Genomic DNA, 20,135 nt, shown 5'->3' with positions numbered 1-20,135 from the left:
CATGCTAGCCTTGAAACTTGACCTGAGGAGAAGGGGTCATTGAAATGCGGTTCTTTTCCTAACTTCCTTCATTTTCTCTTCTACCTTTTACCTAGGAAGTATGTGTCTTACTTATTAACAAAAGTGAACAGTAGCCTTTTTAATTCATTGCCTGCCTTTTCTCTCTTATTTATTCTTTATTTTCTGGGTTTTTGGGTCCTACCTGGCAATGCTCAGGGGCTATCCTGAGCTTTTTATAGGGTCTGATAGTGGGTATTGCAGCCACATGTAAGACAAGTGTTTTACCTCCTATGCGTGTTTTCTCTCTCTCTCTCTCTCTCTCTCTCTCTCTCTCTCTCTCTCTCTCTCTCTCTCTCTTGTTCTCTTTCTCTTACTCACTCTTGTTCTCTCTTTAGTTTTGCTTAGCTTTTTTATTTTGGTTTTGTTTTTGGTTCATACCTGTTGCATTAATTATTAATTATAGAGTCCTAGAGGTGTTGGATGGATGGTGAGGCCTTTCTTGGCCTAGCCTGGCATCTGTAGCCCCTAAGGCCTGGCAGGTCTGTGAGTTCAGGATAACAGCGAAGAAATGATCCACAGGTAGTCAGATGAAGTTTCATGAGACATCAGCTTTATTACAAGGCCCTAACCACCATGTGCATTTTTTTCACATGGCCTCTAAGCTAAGCTTTTTAAGCAGCCTCCTTCAGCTGCCCTCCCTCTATCTTGCTGCCCCTGCCTCACTCTTGCTGCATCTCTCCTTTCCTGCTGTTTCTGCTTCCCCACCCCATCCCTTGCAGGCCACTAATTACCAACTGCAGACCCCTCCCAGCTGTGGGAGGATCTCATTTTCCAGGTGAGATAGGCAGGAAGTTGGAGGAGAGTTAACATCACTTAGCAGTGCTCAGGGATCACTCCTGGTAGGTCAGGGATTGCTGGGGATCGAGTCTGGCTCAGCTGCATATAAGGCAAATACCTTACCCTTAGACTATTTCTCCAGCCCTCATTCTCCTGGCTTGATCAGCTAAATACAATCAGTTTTCAGAGACAATTGCTCCAGCCCTTCCTTAATTCTCTCTTATGCTGTGTATCCAGCTATTGCCTCTGTATCTTCACAGGGATGGTCTGAATTTAAAATGCTGAGTGGACTCTGGCCACCTCTCGCCTGGCCCCTCCCCACAGTCTTCCACATTTTCCTGTGTTGCCACTTTGTTTTCAGGCCATTGACATGTAGTATCTCCTGGACGTTTCTTTTTGACACCCCTCATCTGATCCATTAATCAGCTTTCTTCCCCCTTTCTTTCAAAACAGCATCTTTCATCATATCAAAGAGGCCACCACTGTGTTAATAATTCTAGTGTGTAGGGGTAGGAGATGTAGTGGCACCATTAGGGTGCTTGTCTTGCATTTGGCAGAACCAGGTTCAATTCCTGGCAACCCATATGGTCCCAGGAACCTGCCAGGAGTAATTCCTAATTGGAGAGCCAGGAGTGATCCCTGAGCATTGCTGGGTGTAATCCCAAAACCAAACCAAATCAAACCAAAAAAACACATAAAAACCAAAAACCAAACAAATGAAAAATAAAATAAAATAACCCCCCAAACTCCAAACAAGTAAAACTCCAAAAAAACTACACCAAAACAAACAGAAATAAAAATGTCTCCCCCAAAACATAGAGGCTACCATTTCTAAAGGCTTTTCTTGAGATCCAGTAAGACAGAGGAGTTGATGCTGTGCTGTGTCCTCTGTTTGAGATTCGCATGTGGGAGATGGTCTTAGTTATTTCTCACTGGCAGCCTCCTGGCAGTGCCTCAGTGTCACCCTTGTCCTGGCCCTGCTCCAAATTGTCTTTGGGAGCCACTCCTTCTCAGTTGTACTCCAGCTCCGGCCTCTCTGTCCAGGGCTCTTTGTTTTCTCAGAGTCCTCATGGTGGCTTCCACAGCTTTTCCTGATAGGGTCTCCTGCCACCTTTCTGCTTTTCTCTCCAACTGTCTCCCTTCATTCATCAGGCTAAAGCTTTCTGACTCTATTGGATTTCATTGCCAGACTGTGGTTGCTTCCCTCTTTTCCTCCTTTGCTTATTTCTTGTACCTGGATGCTTGTTTCAGAGACATCCTGAGATTCTTCTAGTCCTTCCACTCTGGTCTCTCCTCTGGCATGCCTCACCTCCTCACCAGTCTCAGGCTCCCTCCTCACCCACTGGGACACTCCAATGAGGTATCCCTCTCCACATCATAAACCCCATGATACTATAACAGAATTTGCCCTTTTGCCTTCCACCAAACAGGACTTCCGTGAGGGGAGATTTTTCTCCTCACTCTGCTGATTTCCCTTCCCATCTTGGGTGCTCAGTAAACATGCGCTGAGTAAATATTCATGCCTCAGATATGCTGTGAAGCTGTCGGAATTGATTTCAGGGATGACAAGTGTTGTCTTGCCTTTCCTTGTGCCCAGGATGACCCTCAGCTACGTGAGTGACCATTGGGCACAGTATGCCAGCCACAACCACTGCCCAGAGTTGGCCATGCAGCTGCCCTACTCCATGGCAAAGCTGCAGCTTGAATTTGATGAGCTGTTTCTAAGAGCTGTCCTGCATGTGCTGAAAGCCAAAAGGTAAGAGGGGTGACAGTTCCTAGCCAATGAGGAAGGCTAGAGAGACAAAGCGCTGACCATTGAGGTGTTAGGGATCCATTTCTTTCTGGTTTCAGGTGGATACTTGGCTTTTCTTTTATTTGGGGCAGAAATGATCTCACTCTCAGGCTTCTCTGAGTCTTAGAGAGCCCACTTCCTTTTTTTTTTTTTGGTTTTGTTTTGTTTTGTTTTGGTTTTGGGGCCACATCTGGCGGTGCTCTTGAAGTACTCCTGGCTATGCCTCTGAAATCACTCCTGGCAGGCTTAGGGGACCATATGGGATGCCAGGGATCGAACCTGGGTGGGCCACTTGCAAGGTAAATGCCCTACTCACTGTACCATCACTTCGGCCCCAATTTCTTACCACCTTTTTACCACCCTTACACTTTTGGGGTAGTCTTGGGCCCTTTTACACACACATACTTCTAGTGCCCCTAAGACACTCAGGAGGTGCTCAGGACTCAGTGAATGTAATTTGTTGTTTTGTTGGTTAAGTTGCCTAATGGTGATGCTTGTATGTCCCAAGTTCCTGCTCCCATCTTGCTTGTAGAAATGCCATTTGCTGCTTAGACTTTGCTGCTGCCCACAGTCCATTGTGTATCAAGCAGTGGAAGTACAAAGCAACATGTCTGCATTGTCTCCCCTGAGCTCCTGGCCAAACATTGGGTCATTACTGGTGGTGCTTGGAGGTCACTGGCAGTACTGGGGGATACCTGCACTCATTTGCAAAGCATCTGCTCTACTCATTAATGTCTTTTCCTGATCCAGTGCTATTATTAAGTTTTTTTGTAGTCTTTCCCCACATTTTATACATTTCAGTGCCTCTCTTTTTTTTTTAATTTTAAAGAATGAGATAAAATTCACATAAAATCTTAAAAAGCATTTTTGAGTGTTGATTGATTTTGAGTGATCATTTAAGGATTGGGTATTTCTGATAAAAGATTCCAGGTCACATGCTGCTTTATAGAAAGATGAGCCAGATGGGGCTGGAGAGATAGCACAGAGGAAGGGCGTTTGCCTTGCACACAGCCGACCCAAGGGCAGATGGTGGTTTGAATCCCAGCATGCCAGGAGTAATTCATGAGTATCACCGGTGTGACCCAAAAACCAGAAAAAAAAAAAAGAAGAAGAAAAAGAAGAGCCAGAGCAGAGCAGGTTTCTGCTCTCAGATCTCTGGTTTGTCTATATAGACAAATGATTTTTCCAGTCGTATGGAGAAGAAATTATTTCAGGGGCTGTAAGAAGTGTTTCTCCTATGTTGGTGGGAGGTTTGCTCGCCTCCTCAGTGTGATCTCTCTACCACAGACTCGGCATCTGGCTGTTCATGTCGGAACTGCCCTTCGGGACGCTGTCAGGGCATATGCTCTGGAAGCTTTTCTACCTTATGCACCAAGTGGAGAGCGAGAACCTGGAGCGTCTTCGTACTACTCTGCAGCCTGCTGAGTGCAAGAAGCAACTGCAAGGTACAGCCTGAGCCTGCTTGTCTGCTTCCCTACTGCCAGGCTTTGTCCTTCTTGCTTTTAGAAGGGCCGAAAGGCATGTTTTACTTCTTATGCATATGCAGTTGTTTTCAAATATTGCTTTGTGGTTTGGATTTAGTAGGGTGATAATTTCACTCTGTACTCTTCTAGATCTGCTCTGCATAGTAATTTCTCTTATCAAGCCAATGTGGGGATGGGACATGAAGACTGAGTTGATAAATGCCCTGTGGATTTACTAGGAAAATGTAAGAGATTTGATGAACCACCTTTGATTTCTCAGATGTGGCACCATAGAAAAAGGGTTGTTGGCTTGTTACTCTGCCAGATTTAATTGTAGGAATATATTTTTAATGAATCTTATTTTTTTTTCTTTTTTGAGGGGTGATGTTGGAGTAGCTTCTTCCATGTGAACAACTTTGGCTTTACAGCACTTAGTTTTTCATACTGTGTTGCAAGGCTCGTCCATACTGTCTCTGTAAACCATAATGCTGTTCACATGGTGTCTGAGAAATCAGCAAAACATTTGCTCAGATTGTCACATTCCTCAGTAGTTCAATTATGGTTAGAAGTAATTTCTGGGGCCCGAGAGATAGCACAGTGGTAAGGCGTTTGCCTTAGACGCAGAAGGATGGTGGTTTGAATCCCGGCTTCCCATATGGTCCCCCAAGCCTGCCAAGAGCGATTTCTGAGCATAGAGCCAGGAGCAGCCCCTGAGCACTGCCGGGTGTGACCCCCCCAAAACAAAACAAAACAAACAAAAAAGAAGCAATTTCCAAACATTTTAATTTATATAGGTAAATCAGGTTTGTTTTATTGGAGGGCAGTGCTCAGTTGCTTACTTCTGGCAGGCTCGGAGACCATATTGGAGTGCCATCAATATGATTGGAGTGAATCAAGTCTGGGTCAGCTATGTACAAATAGAACACTATTTACTGTCTCTCTGGCCCCTATAAATCATTATCTTATTGTAATTAAAAATAATATTTTGGGGGGCCGGGTAGGTGGCGCTGGAGGTAAGGTGTCTGCCTTGCAAGCGCTAGCCAAGGAAGGACCGCGGTTCGATCCCCCGGCGTCCCATATGGTCCCCCCAAGCCAGGGGCGATTTCTGAGCACATAGCCAGGAGTCACCCCTGAGCGTCAAACGGGTGTGGCCCAAAAACCAAAAAAAAAAAAAAAATATTTTGGGTCACATGAAGATGCTCAGGGGTTCATACTGGCTGTGCACTCAGGAATGACCCCTGGTGGTTCTCAGAGGAACATGTGGGACATGTGGGATGCTGTAGATGGAACTGAGGTTAGGCATGTGCAACCCAAGAAACCTACCTACTGTATAATCTCTCCTGCTCCCCCATTTGTAATTTTTTATTCTTTCACTTTGGGGGCTCCCCTCATTTTAGCAGTTTAATTAGTGGACTGTTCTTCCTTGGGTGCTCAGTAACCAGGTGGTTTCTGGTATGCTTTGGTGTCAGTCTCCCCTGGGGACAGCAGTTATGCTGTCACTTGACAAAGTACTTCAAAATCACATCTCTGACCTTAAATTACCTTTGAGATGTGGGAATTGAAGCTTAATCTTTTTAAAATGTCTCCCTGAGGTCACATCCTCTATAGAGCTGAAATTCTGTCTGGCCCATCCATCTTTCTGTGCCTATAGAAATCTGGTCTGTAATAAAGAAGGATCATTTGTGTCTTGAATATTTCTCTGTGTCTCTTTATGTTATACCTTCATTCTTTCTGGATATTGACTCGAGTGCTGTTTATCTGTTTCTTCCCCCTTTAAATTCTTTTGACATAACTTTGCAGACCCAGCACATCTTGTGAACTTTGAGAAGTGTCTTTCTTCCATGAATAGCTCAGAAGAGATTTGCCTTCTCACTACCTTTGCTCAGATGGCTCAGGCCAAAAGAACCAATGTGGATGGAGACTTCATAAAAATCATTGTTCTGGAGATATATGAGGTGAGGATACTATGTTAAGGCAGCTAAATATTCTTTCTTTGGGATTGTCCATTTGGGTTTTTTTTTTTTTCTCAATGTGATCAACTTGTATCATCTGTATCATCTCATTCTTAAGAGATAGGGCATCAGAGGTGATAGCTTTGCTATAAAGAGCATTTGAGTTTATACCCATCCCATTTGCTTTTGTAGTAGCTTTACGGTACCTTTTCCAGTCATCACCAAACCTTTACTGAAATAACGGTTTTGATATAACTTGTGCTCTACATTCCTAGTCTTTTTCCTCTGCCTGGTTTCCAGGCCAGTTTAACTCATGTGGAGAAAGGTTGAAGCTCCAGTTAGATAAGACTTGGGTTGGTTGTTAACATCAGAGTTTGCCCATCTCACATCAGAAGAGATGGTCTCTGTTACTATGGGCTTGATTTTCACTGTAACATGTCAGTTTGGGGTGAAATACTCGTTTTTTGTTGTTGGTTGTTGTTGTATTTGTTTGTTTGTTTGTTTGTTTTTTTGGTTTTTGGGCCACACCCGTTTGACGCTCAGGGGTTACTTCTGGCTATGCGCTCAGAAATCGCCCCTGGCTTGGGGGAACCCTATGGGGCACCGGGGGATCAAACCACGGTCTGTCCTACCCTAGCGCTTGCAAGGCAGACACCTTACCTCTAGCGCCACCTTCCCGGCCCCCTGTTTGTTTGTTTGTTTGTTTGTTTTTTGGTTTTTAGGCCACACCCAGCAGTGCTCAGGGGTTACTCCTGGCTGTCTGCTCAGAAATAGCTCCTGGCAGGCACGGGGACCATATGGGACACCGGGACTCGAACCAACCACCTTTGGTCCTGGATCGGCTGTTTGTTTTTAACCTCTTCCCTGAACTGTCCCAGTTAACTCTTCTAATATCTCCAATTTGAGAGCAATTCTGACTGGGTCATCTCAGGTTCTTTTCTAGGGTCAGTTATTCTCTCTTTTTCTCTCTTATTTTTTCTGGGCCAAATCTGTTGGTGCTCAGGGCTTACTTCTGGCTCTCTCTGCTCAGGCATTACTCCTAGTGTTGCTTATAGGGGACCCTCTCTGGTGCTAGGGATCAAACCAGTGGTTGGCTGGGTGCAGAGAAGCACCTTAAGACCTCAAGGACCAAAAAATATTCTAGTAATGAGGGCCTCTAATTGTTTTTCATACTGTGCCTGAGGTTGAGGCTAAGAGGGATCTGGATCCAGGTATGCTCATGGTCAGAGCATACTGAGGGATGATGTAATATATTTTTTTGCAGAAATTAAATGGCATTCTTGAGCCACTGCTAGAGTAATATTTATGCTCTTGAACTGTTTTCACCAAGACTTAGAGTTAAAATTATGTTCAGTTAGTGTATGTGTGTGTGAAAATGAATATTTGTTTTGTGAGTCACACCTGCCAGAACTCAAGGACTGTTCTCAGTGCACGGGGTACCTTGTGTTCCAGGGGTCTCAAAATCTCGTCCCGTGGGTTGCAAACAGTCCTCCATACAACATTTTGTGGCCCTGCCCTAGAGGAATCTTTTTTAGTTTAGTTTTGTTTTAGTTGTTTGGGTCACACTCCCCAATGTTCAAGGATTACTACTGACTTTGCACTCAAGGATCACCCCAACTTTGCCTCCTGCGGCCCCCAGGTAAATTGAATTTGAGACCCCTGGATTAAACCCTGACCTCCCAAAGGCAGAGCATGCTTTCTGCCCTTTGAGTGCCTCCTAACCCTGAGGCATATGCCATTTAACCTTGATACCTGCTCACATTTTTTCTGATCTGTTTAACCCATTACTTTTCCATTTCATTCCATTGATTTGCCTATAATGTTGGCCAGGAAAATGGTGGATATAACTTTTTATTTGAAGGACATTGCATTATTCAAGAAGCGCTGGCCAAGGGCCAAAGGGCCAAGGACGTGGCTCTGTAGTAGAGCACTTGCCTTACATGTGTGAGGCTCTAGGTTCCATCCTCAACACATCAGGAGAAAATAAAAAAAGGCTGTTTTGTGTTGCTGTCTACCTTCCCCAAGGCCTTCTTTCTGATTGGTCAGGGAGGCTTCAGTACAGCTGCCTTTATTCTCCCTGTCCTCTGCTCTGGAAAGCTGACATCTTCTCGAATCTGGTATGAATGAGGCTCCATGTGGGGCTGTTGAACCAAGGGAAGGCGCCTGACTGTGACTGCTATTTAAAGTGATGTCTGCTATTTCCTGTTTCTAGGTCTCTTATGTTGCCCTGTCCACCAGAGAGACATTCTCAAAGGTTGGTCGTGAGCTTTTAGGGGCCATTACGACTGTTCACCCTGAGATCATTTCTATTCTTCTGGATAGAGTTCAGGACACCATTGACCAGGTTGGAATGGTAAGAGCTCTGATTCTGTTTGGTTTTGACCCCTCCTTCTTTTCTAAACTCTTTAGTCTGGGGTCACTGAGCAGCGAGAAGAGTTGGCTGTGGGCAGTGTCTGCACAGCAGTACATGTTCTGTTTCTGTTCAGTGTCTTCCTCATGGGTGCCTAGGCATAGCTGCTCCTGATGAAGCCTGGGATTTAAAACATTTTTTTGTTATTTTGACTTTGGGCCTCACTTAGCTGTGCTCAGAGCTTACTCCTGACTCTGTGCTCAGGGGTCACTCTTGGTGGGGCTTAGGGGGCTCTGTGAGGTGCTGGGGATCTAATAGGTATTGACTGTATGAAAAGAAAGCACCTTTTCTGCTATACTATCTCTTTGACACCCAAACTGAGATTTGTTCTGAATCTCCTTTGGTAACAAGGCTGTACTTTCGCAATACCCTTCAGTCAGTTAACAGTTTTTTAATTTTTTTCTTTTAGTTTGAGGGCCACAGCCAGTAGTGCTCAGAGGTTACTCCTGGCAACTCTGTACTCAGGGATCACTTCTGATGGACTCAGGACCATATGAAATACTGGGAATTGAACCTGGGGTGGTCACATACAAGGAAGGCAAGGGCCCTACCTGCTGTACAATATCTCTCTGGCCCCTAATAGTTTTTATTTCGTAATTTTATTTGCTCTCATGTTTTCTAATTTTGTTCACTTTTTATGTTAATTCTTAAAAGAACAAGCTCTGATTAAGAAAAGCTTTATTTAATTAGCCAAAAGCAGAATGAAAAAATCACTATCTTACTGAGCAAGATCCTGATTTATCACAATCACTTTTCTGGATATTTTTTTTTTGTACACAACTGGTCTTTGGATTTGATTCACTAAAATTTTGTTGAGGGTGCCAGAGAGATAGTTCTATCAATAATAAGTCAGGGCAGGACTATTGCCTTGCATGCAGCCAACACAAGTTTAATCTCTGACACTATCTATGGCTCCCTGAGCCCCATCAGGAGTAAGTCCTGAGAACTGCCAGGTGTGGCTCAAAAACAAAACAAAAGAAAAAAAAAAACACTCACTTCTATTTGGAGAAAAAAATTGGCATGCATTTTGATAACATAGTGTTATTGTGATATCCACTATGTTTTGATTGTAATTGTTGTCATTTGCTTTCATGTTAAGGTTTCTTTATACTTGTTTAAAGAACTGCCTCTATATCTCTGGCAACCTTCTCCCTCTGAGATAGCTGTGATTCGGGATTGGCTGTTGAATTACAACCTGACAACAGTGAAGAATAAATTGGCCTGTGTTATTCTTGAAGGACTGAATTGGGGATTTGGAGAACAGGTATGTGTTAAAAACCAGTCCCCAGAGACCGGAGATGCAACTCCAGTCAGGTTCAAAGAAAGTTTTCTCCAAACAGTAATGTTTCTGACTATCCTTTGCAAGATCTGCAAATTCTTTCAGAATCATCAGCACTTAGGATTGCCTCTTCAATTCTGTCTCTTCAATTCTAAATGTGGGAACATTCTCAAAATGAAGATAGATTGTTCCCACACTGAAAACACTTTTCTTTTCTTTTAGACCATTTAAATCCTTAATTCATCAGTTCTTTTATTTTTTGATGGAGGTACTGGTCTGGTTTGGGCCATACCTGGCAGAGCTCTGGGCTTACTCATGGCTCTGCTCAGGCATCATTCCTGGTAGGATTTGGAGGATCCTTTGGGGTACAAGGGATTGAACCCAGGTCAGCAATATACAAGGCAAGCACCTTGTACTCTGTACTTTCTTTCCAGCTCCTGTCTGGTTCCTTCCACCTTGTTGCCTCTCCTTCTGGTTTCTCTCTCCTGCATTTTGTCTTGCACATCATTACCATCTTTGTTTTGTAAGATACTTTATTATTAGGGCCCAGGGCCCAGAGCTACCTGCATGGGTTATTGGGTGGGAACTAGACTCTGTACCCAAGATCCCTTTTCCTGTACTAATATTTTGATTCTGAGGGTTCCAAAGGACTCATTTGTGGTGCTTTTTCTTTTGGAAAGGACACCCTTCATCTGGGCCAGCCAGTCCATGTTGAAGTGGCTTTAATGGTCCTGGAAGCGCACCAGAAATTCCTGGCCCAGAAGCCATATGCAGGGCTGCTCTCGGAGAGCATGAAGCAGGTACTGCCTTCTTCGGGGACCACTGAGTGCTTATAGGGTGGGCAAGGTATTAGCAATGACTGTTAGTTTTTTGTGGAACATTCTGTCTATTTTAGGTATTGAACTTGAATTTGCTGGTTGCATAAAGAAATTTTTAGAAGAAGGTAACATACCTAAGATCATTTTAAAATCATGGCATCTGAGTTAAAGCACAAGCTTCCTTATACTTGGCTCAGGGGAATTGGCCATTACGTTTTCTGAACTTAGTGGCAGTCATTGAACTATTAGCTACTTGCGATTCACCATGCTTGGAGTGTCGAGCCCACTGAGATGGGCAAATAGTCCATGAGCCCCCACACTCCACCTGAAGGTTCAGCTGGGCTGACCCAGGTTACATCTGCAACGTTACTGGCAAGTTAAGCAAGCGATTATATGTGAGAAATGACTTTTATTTTGTGTTCTAGAATTGGAAGACCAGCGCATAGTTTGTGGCTCTCTTGTGAGGCCACAGGATGGGATGGGTGGGTGGTCTCCTTGATTAGATATGTTTGGGTGACTAATGTGGATTAAAATAAATAATCATTCCAGGTTTCCTATTTGGCCAGTATTGTTCGATATGGAGAAACTCCTGAAACTTCATTTAACCAGTGGGCCTGGAACTTGATCTTGAGGTTAAAGCTGCACAGAAACGATTATGGGACACACCAGAATGGTCCCACAGTGCCCTTCTCCAGCACAGTGCCGGACATGGCCGAGTCACCCACCTTTCACCCGCTCCTGAAGGCTGTTAAGGCAGGCATGCCTATTGGCTGCTATCTTGCCTTAGCCATGACATCCGTGGGCCACAGGTATGGCATTTGGCCTCAACTCTAGGGCTGTTGAACCAGGAGTCACTAGAATTTTATCTCTCATATCTCAAAGCCAGAGACTACCAGCACATCTCCCTAGTGATAAATTGGGCCTTATAATAAAGTTGGTGAGGCTTGCCAAATGGGAGTATTGCCTGAATTCAGAGAAGATCCATTTTGTACTAGAAATCACCTTCCCCATGACGGAGAGAGTCTTTCTCTCATCCACTGTGGACTGTTCATGCCTGCAACAGGCTTTATCTCTCAGAGTCATCATTGAGGATAAGTGGCTGCTCACCTATCATCTTCTCTGATGTGACCATGGCCTAGCTCAAACTTTACCACTAAGGACTGTCCCCATACAGGGAGGAAAATGCCCACTTAGCTCCCAGGCCTCAATGCTGGAGGCCTTACCCACAGTTGTCCTTTTTCCGCTGGGCCATTTATCAGGTGCTGTCCCAGTTGTCACATGTAATCTTGGGGATCTTCTGTGAGTTTAGGGTGGAAGATGGAGCCAGGGACTGTCCTCTTATTCTCATAGTCCCTGGGCATTGTGGCAGCAGGCATGCTGAACTAGGCTCTGGCTTCACTGCCTTTCCCCAGACCATGAGCTCTTTGAACACAACCTTTCCATAGTTCCAGAACATAGTGTAGAAGGATTTGAGTGAAGGATTGTGGCCAGGAACACTTGGTCTGAGGGATGGGGAGGGAAGTAATGTTCACCAGGGTGAACAGAGGTTAACTGGGTAGTTCATCAGAGCCAAATATTTTGTTTTTTGGCTTACTCCTTACTCTGTGCTCTGAGATCACTACTGGTAGGCTGAGGTGGATCCGTTGTGGATCAAGTTGGGGGGTGACTACACTGCAAGGCAAGTTTTTTTTTTTTTTAATTATTATTAATTTTGGGGCTACATCTAGCAGTGCTCAGCGGATACTCCTGCTCTGCCCTCAGAAATTGCTTCTGGCAGACTTGGGGGACCGTATGGGATTCTGGGAATTGAACCTGGTTCACTTGTGCAAGGCAAACACCCTACCCTCTATTCTATCATGCTGGATGCAAGCAAGTGCTTTAACCTTTGAATTATCTTTCCTGCCTCATGAGTCAAGTAGAGATTAATTGAAAGCCTGTAGAGATAGGCAGTATTAATCTACTAGATGTGAGGAGCAGATGGTAGGTGGTGGTGCTCAGTTGTCCCTTAGAAAGCCCTTCTACATTGTTTCTGCAGCTCCAGTGGCCTAATTCCTGCACTCCAGTTTCCTTTTCTCTTGATATGGGAATAATAATAGCTTTGTTATTGAAGCTGAAGGCAGTTTAGTGAGTTTCTTGGTGGGCATGTTTAGGACAGTGTCCAGCAAGTGGATATTCTAAGCTTAAGTGTTTGGTGATTTTGTTTCTTTCATGTAACTGTTATGGGACTGTCTCTTTATTCTGAACACAAGCCTTGGATCCTCTACCAGCCGCTGCCGATGTCTGAACTGGAATGGTCAAGAGTGGGGATTAATTTCAGGGCTGAACTCTCACATGAGATACATCCCAGAGCCATCAGAGGTGTATGGATAGTACCACCCTGAAAAAGCGTTATGAACGGGCATGGTTGGGTGAGCAGAGTATGCTCAGATATGAGTTGTGCATGTCTATAATGTCATAGATGGCTCTGAGTACCCCAATGAAACATTATGGCCTTTGGTAGGTACTATGTATTCAACATTTTTTTTTTGGTTTTTGGCCCACACCCGCAGCCGCTTGGGTTACTCCTGGCTCTACACTCAGAAATTGCTCCTGGCAGGCTCGGGGGACAATATGGGATGCTGGGATTTAAATCACCGTCCTTCTGCATAAAGGCAAACGCTGTCTCTCATGCTGTCTCTCCAGCTCTGTTTTTTTTTTTTCTTTCGAACTCTTTAGAACTCTCTATATTCATAATATTATATGTTCTTTTCCCTGTTTTTTATTTTTTCAAATTTTATTTTATTTTGTTTGTTTTGGGGTCATATCCAGCAGCGCCTAGGGGTTATTGCTGGCTCTGTGCTCAGGAATTGCTCCTGGCAGGCCTGGGGGACCATCTAGGACCACCATCTGTCCTAGATTGGCTGTGTGCAAAGCAGACGCCCTAGTGCTGTGCTATTTCTCCAGCCACCTGTCTTGTTTTTAAACCTTTCCCTTATAGCGTACTATTTAAATGTTACTTTAATTTTTTTGAATGTTTATTTTCCTAAAATTAAAGCTGTAAATTTAACACTGTGGAATTAGGAAGATAGAGGAAAAGCCACTCTTAAGTTTTACCCTCCCAACACAGCATGTGTTGATTGTAATAATATTGTTTTTCTCCCTTTTCGCTCTTCAGGCAGCTGTAATCCATGTATAGACATTTATGGGTTTTCTTTCTTATGGTAGTATTCTTCTTTATTTTCCCTTAGTCATCATAAGCATTCTTTTAAAATATGCAATAATATTCCTATTGAGTGTATTTTCTTTCTTTTGTCTTTCCCTCCCCTCCCTCCCTCCCTCCCTCCCTCCCTCCCTCCCTCCCTCCCTCCCTCCCTCCCTCCCTCCCTCCCTCCCTTCCTTCCTTCCTTCCTTCCTTCCTTCCTTCCTTCCTTCCTTCCTTCCTTCCTTCCTTCCTTCCTTCCTTCCTTCCTTCCTTCCTTCCCTCCCTCCCTCCCTCCCTCCCTCCCTCCTTCCTTCCTTCCTTCCTTCCTTCCTTCCTTCCTTCCTTCCTTCCTTCCTTCCTTCCTTCCTTCCTTCCTTCCTTCCTTCCTTCCTTCCTTCCTTCCCTCCTTCCTTCCCTCCTTCCTTCCTTCCCTCCCTCCCTCCCTCCCTCCCTCCTTCCTCCCTCCCTCCCTCCTCCTTCCTTCCTTCCTTCCTTCTTCCTTCCTTCCTTCCTTCCTTCCTTCCTTCCTTCCTTCCTTCCTTCCTTCCTTCCTTCCTTCCTTCCTTCCTTCCTTCCCTCCTTCCCTCCTTCCTTCCTTCCCTCCCTCCTTCCTTCCCTCCCTCCCTCCCTCCCTCCCTCCCTCCTTCCTTCCTTCCTTCCTTCCTTCCTTCCTTCCTTCCTTCCTTCCTTCCTTCCTTCCTTCCTTCCCTCCTTCCTTCCTTCCCTCCTTCCTTCCTTCCCTCCCTCCCTCCCTCCTTCCCTCCCTCCTTCCTTCCCTCATTCCTTCCTTCCTTCTTTCCTTCCTTCCTTCCTTCCTTCCTTCCTTCCTTCCTTCCTTCCTTCCTTCCTTCCTTCCTTCCTTCCTTCCTTCCCTCCCTCCCTCCCTCCCTCCCTCCCTCCCTCCCTCCCTCCCTCCCTCCCTCCTTCCTTCCTTCCTTCCTTCCTTCCTTCCTTCCTTCCTTCCTTCCTTCCTTCCTTCCTTCCCTCCTTCCTCCCTCCCTCCCTCCCTCCCTTCCTTCCCTCCCTCCCTCCCTCCCTCCCTCCCTCCCTCCCCCCCTCCCTCCCTCCCTCCCTCCCTTCCTTCCTTCCTTCCTTCCTTCCTTCCTTCCTTCCTTCCTTCCTTCCTTCCTTCCTTCCTTCCTTCCTTCCTTCCTTCCTTCCTTCCTCCCTCCCTCCCTTCCTCCCTCCCTCCCCTCCCCCCCTCCCTCCCTCCCTCCCTCCTTCCTTCCTTCCTTTCTTACTTCCTTCCTTCCTTCCCTCCTTCCTCCCTCCCTCCCCCACTCTGGCCCCAAATAAGTGTCCTCCCTCCCTGCCTCCCTCCCTCCCTCCCTTCCTTCTTTTCCTGAGGGGGATGCATACCTCTGGGGGTAATTCTGGGGCTTGCTGATTGGCTACTTGCTCCCAGGGTTCACGGCTGTCACCTTCAGCTTGCTTTTAGCCACTCGCAGTTTGTGGTATTTGCCAAGTTTGTGTTTGTGCTAACCCTGGAGTGGATGAGTCGACAGCAAGGAGTGGCACACAAGAAGCCAGACAGTCATGGGAAAAAGTGCATTTTGGCCAGGGGTTGCTGAGCAGCATCTTGGATCTTACTGAGCCAGCCAAGCTTCTTTTTTTCTCTTTTTTTCCTGCTGCTTTACCTGATACTTTTATTAGCCATAGTTTAACATAAATTACCTGAGGGTCAGGGTTGATGTAATTAATGGTATTTGTACTAATTAACTCAGAAAAGGTGAAAGTAAAAAGTGATTTTATAGGTGTATGACAACATGCACCCAACCAGTGCTCAGGGCAGACTTTTGGCTTTGTGCTCAGTGTGATTCCTTTTGGTTTTCATGGGACTATCTGTGGTACAGGGGATTGAATCCAAGTTGGCTATATGCAAGGCAAGCACCTTACTCTTTGGTTTATTTATTTATTTATTTAATTTTACTTTTTTGTTTGTTTGTTTGTTTGTTTGTTTTGAGGACACATTTAGCAGAGCTTAGGGGTTACTCCTGGCTCTGTGCTAAAAAAGTTGCTCCTGGCAGGCTCTAGGGACCATCTGGGATATTGAGGATCAAACCAGAGTTGGCTGCATGCTAGGCAAACATCCTACTCATCGTGCTATTGCTCTGACCCCCAAAGCACCTTAACCTTGTACTGTCTCTCTGGTTCCTTGAATGTATTTTCAAAACCTTTTCTTCCTTTTCCTTCCCGATCTTTAATTTTGATAGCATTGGTTTATGCTCATGTTTTCAACTGCTGGTTTATGGATTAGTGTCGACAAAAACTTTCTGCATGTCCATGAATAAATTACTGGCTTTTAACACATGGTACACTTTGATAAAATTTTATTTAGAGAAGGCCAGAGACGTAGTAAAGGGGTTAAGGATCTTGCCTTGTACAATCTAACTCTGCTTCAAGCTCCTGAATCACATTTTGTTCCCCAAGCACCATCAGGACTGACCCCTGAACATCAGTGAGTGTGCCCACCCCTCCCAATAAAACTAATAAAAGCAGGGCCGGAGCAATAATAGTATAGCTAGTAAGGTGCTTGTCTCGCACAACTCAGGATCAATCTTTTGCATCACGTAGGGTCCCCCGAGCACCACCAGGAGTGATTCCTTAGTGTAGAGCGAGGAGTTAGCCCTGAGTACCTCCAGATGAGGTCCCCAAATGAAACCAAAACAAAAAACCCAACCAACCCAAAAACTTCCCAACAAAAGCCCTATAGGACTGCAGAAGGGAGGGCTGTGGCTCCAACAGATCGTGCTGTGGGAGGAATGGGACATGAGAGTGGCAGGCCTGTTGCGTTGACATTTTCAAGCCTGAGCACTTGTGTTGACCCTTTCTTAGCAATTCAGTATTTTTGCACATGCTGCTCCATCTTTCTCATAAGATAAAATGAAGGTGAACTTTCTGAAGTTCATCCTGCCAGAATCCTCACTGGTATACTGCAGAGTGAAGTGTGGCCCGTGCCACCCTGGGTTGGGGAGCTGAGATGACTCAGGTAGTTGTGGGCCTACGTTGCAGGCACGTTGAAAGGCCTTCATTGCTTTTGTCCTTGTTAGCATTGTGCAGTTCTGTGCAGATGGCATCTCCCTGCTGGGCGTGCTGGTGCAGTCGAGGCATCTGAGAACTGTGGTGCACGTCCTGGATAAGATCCTGCCTTTGTTCTACCCTTGCCAGTGCTACCTTCTGAAGAATGAGCAGTAAGTAGAAATGGGCCCAGCAGATGCAGTGGGGACTGTCTTCTGGTTTTTCAGGAGGTTCCTCTACTCAGAGGGAAAGATCTTCCAATCAAGCATGTCTTTATGAGTTAGAAAGTTCCCAGCCTCACTTAAATGTGTGCAGACGAGTTGTGCTTCTGATACTTAGTCCATTTTCTTAGGAAAGAGACTTCCTTTCTCATTTGTTTTAGACTGTGCAGCTTAGTAGCGTTTGGGAGAGCACACAGGGCCCTGTGACTGTGAGCAGCACGGAGCTTTGCTTTGCCATTATCCCAGCAGCCAAGCACGTTGCTTTGAACTCCCCATAGTGCAGTGCCACATGCCGGGCGGCAGATAGATCAGATACATTGGAAGGGGCCTCGCCATGGGCAGCACCAGTGAAGGCTGAGCAAGGGGGTGAGAGCTCACCTGGAGATGAGGGTAGAACACATCTGGAGGTCCAGGGGCCTTGAGAAAGGAGGGGTCCCATGTACCTAGGGAAGCAAGGGTGCACATGTGACTTATCACAGTGGGATACCCCTAGTCTGCACACTTTGCTGCCTCCTCGAATTGACTTGACACCCATACATTTGAGTCTGTAGGCGATGAGAATAATCTCTCTTTCTCATGTGCTTTGGGTCATTACTGCTTTGCTCTTTAAATTGCATGTCTTTATTATGGGCCTATTTACAACGTTTCTTGCAGATAGTGAATTCCTTTCACCTCATAATTAAGTTAAAAGACTTGATTCCCCCTGAAATTCTTGGAGGACTTAGCAGATCCACAAATAAGTGTCCGTTTGACTATCTCTTCCCTCCCCTCTGTTCTCTGCAAGTCCTTTCCCCTGGGAATTCTGGTGATGGTGATGTGACTGTCCTCTGCCTGGCAGGTTTCTGTCCCACCTCCTCCTGTTCCTCCATCTGGACAGCGGTATCCCACAGGGTGTCACGCAGCAGGTCACCCACAAGGTGGCGCAGCACTTGACAGGAGCCAGTTACGGGGAAAATGTGAAGCTTCTCAACAACATGATCCAGGTTGGGCCTTCGACCCTAACTGTACCTGTGCCCCTTTCCCCAACCTCTGGGTGTCTGTCATCTCTGAGCACTCAGCATAGTGTTTCTATCAGGAACACCCTCAGACTAGGCCTTTGTGGTTAAGAACAGTATTCATTAGTTTGTGAGCATTTTAAAATTGAGATGCTCAGACCAGAGCGATAGTACAGCGGGGTGGGCATTTGCCTGTTGACCCGGGTTCGATTCCTGGCATCCCACATGGTCCCCTGAGGCTGCCAGGAGTAATTTCTGAGCTCAGAGCCAGGAAACCCCTGAGCACCCCGGTATGGCCCCAAACCCCCTCAAGCCCCCCTCGCCCCCCAAATAGAGGCTGAATTAGAGGAAAACAGTAGAATGAGGGCAGGCTTTGCATGTGAAAGGCCCCAGTTTGGCCGCCAATTCTCTGTGGCCTCCCATTACTAGTGGATGTGCTCCAAACGCAGAAAAGGAAGAGAAGGCTAAAGAGTGGTGGTTTTCAGCTTTCCCATCAGCTCACTGCTTGCTCCACAGGCTCACATAGCTGTAAGCACTCAGCCCAACGAAGTGGGCCCCATCGCCGTACTGGAGTTCTGGGTTCAAGCCCTGATATGTCACCATCTGTGGTACCGGGAACAGCCTATCCTCTTCCTTATGGACCAGTTGTGTAAAACAGCCTTTCAGCTGGCACAGGAGGACTGTGTACAGAAACTGCTCTACCAGCAGCACAAGGTAAACCCGCCAGAGAATGTTTCTCCTGATCACCAGCCAATTAGTAGTCCTCTAGCTTCCCAACCCTATGCGCATAGTGTTCTAGTACAGACCACTGCAGGCTCACTGTACCACTGTACCTTTAGTACAGTCTCTGTCAACATGGTTCCCGGTAAAGCTCCCTGTTCCCTGGCCCTGGAGTTCTGTTCTTCCCTTTGTTTATTCTGGGGCTCTCTGGGACTGTCGCTGTGTGGTGGGGGTGATCGACTCCTCTTTACCTGCCCTTCCCCAGTAGAAAGTTGGTGGTCATGGGAAGGCTCCTGAAAACCTCTTTCCCATCCTCCTTTTCTCTTGGTGCAGAATGCTCTGGGGTACCACTGCGACCGTAGTCTCCTCTCCTCGTTGGTGAGCTGGATTGTGGCTGGCAACATCACACCTTCTTTCGTGGAGGGCTTGGCTACGTCTTCTCAGGTAGGAGCTGTTTCCTCAGTGAGTCTAGTATTGTACGTTTCATCGATCACCTAGCACCACCGACCTGAGATAGTGGCTGCTTAAGAGTGCTTACTGGGTAGGGGTGTGGGCATTGATGTCCTGTGCACCTGTGGCTATTTGCCACACAGGGGAGAATGGAAGGTACTAGGGTTTGGCTGCTGGCCTGTGAGCAGACAGCAAGGCTTGTGGGGGGATAGTCTGGGCAAGTGTGCTGGAGCTGGACTCGGCCCCTCTATTTACTTGTGCTGTACTATGGGGGCCTATGTCACAGCACCTATGTGGCAAGCACTGAAATAATGTTGAGCAGCTAGTTTGGGCCCCTAACTCCCAGGCTTTAGTGTCACTGTCACCGGCATACTTTATATCAGCATCACTGTCTGTCAGACTTTGTGGTCAGATCCTATTTCTTTTCCCAAGCCAGTAACGACAACCTGGCAGACACTGCTGTTACTCATAGACACTCCTGTGCTTGCTGCTGTTACCTGCACACACTGCTGGTGACTGTTCGGCTAGGTCTTTCCCTGGCCAGTTTTTGCCAAGTTTGCTGACCCCTCCAGTACCTGCAGATCCTCTCTGATGCCTGGGTTTCCTACACTCTGAAATGAGAGCATTCCTAGTTTGGTAGCATTTGGTAGTTTATGTTGGGGTTCTGGGAACACTTGAAATTCATCCCAGGGACAGAGGCCATAGCTCAGTGAAGGGCTTTTGTTTGGTCTTAGCATTGCATGGCCCCCTTGAACACTGGGGAAGGGGTAGCCTAGGGGAACCCAGCACTGTGGGTCTGGAACATCACCACTACACCTTTTCCTGAACCATCTGCCCGATCTGCTGGATTTTTCCAGGAGTGACACTGATTTCTCTGAGCAGGGTTTGCCCCTCTGTTGTGTTAAATAAATAACGATGGGGCTGGATGGCGATGGATGGCGATGGATTCCTTTCTGCCACCCCAGATCACATGGCTCTGCAACTCCATCCAGCCCCCAA

The 20,135-nt window shown here is 46.2% G+C and overlaps 1 protein-coding gene across 1 annotated transcript in view; it reads left to right on the top strand.

Annotated features, from left to right (window-relative positions):
* EPG5 (ectopic P-granules 5 autophagy tethering factor) overlaps positions 1 to 20,135 on the top strand; it is a 99,354-nt gene that overhangs the window by 29,381 nt on the left and 49,838 nt on the right. Inside the window, exons 10-20 of the mRNA XM_049782439.1 lie at positions 2,435 to 2,593; positions 3,917 to 4,074; positions 5,893 to 6,047; positions 8,257 to 8,397; positions 9,554 to 9,718; positions 10,414 to 10,533; positions 11,101 to 11,360; positions 16,783 to 16,923; positions 17,810 to 17,954; positions 18,483 to 18,680; positions 19,020 to 19,130. Coding sequence (XP_049638396.1) covers positions 2,435 to 2,593; positions 3,917 to 4,074; positions 5,893 to 6,047; positions 8,257 to 8,397; positions 9,554 to 9,718; positions 10,414 to 10,533; positions 11,101 to 11,360; positions 16,783 to 16,923; positions 17,810 to 17,954; positions 18,483 to 18,680; positions 19,020 to 19,130 — 1,753 coding nt within the window. The remainder of the gene's footprint in view (positions 1 to 2,434; positions 2,594 to 3,916; positions 4,075 to 5,892; positions 6,048 to 8,256; positions 8,398 to 9,553; positions 9,719 to 10,413; positions 10,534 to 11,100; positions 11,361 to 16,782; positions 16,924 to 17,809; positions 17,955 to 18,482; positions 18,681 to 19,019; positions 19,131 to 20,135) is intronic.

The sequence above is a fragment of the Suncus etruscus genome, chromosome 10 (assembly GCF_024139225.1).
Source record: "Suncus etruscus isolate mSunEtr1 chromosome 10, mSunEtr1.pri.cur, whole genome shotgun sequence".
NCBI lineage: Eukaryota > Metazoa > Chordata > Mammalia > Eulipotyphla > Soricidae > Suncus > Suncus etruscus.
Note: the sequence above shows the minus strand (reverse complement) of the source record. Positions and strands in the feature narration are given on the sequence as shown.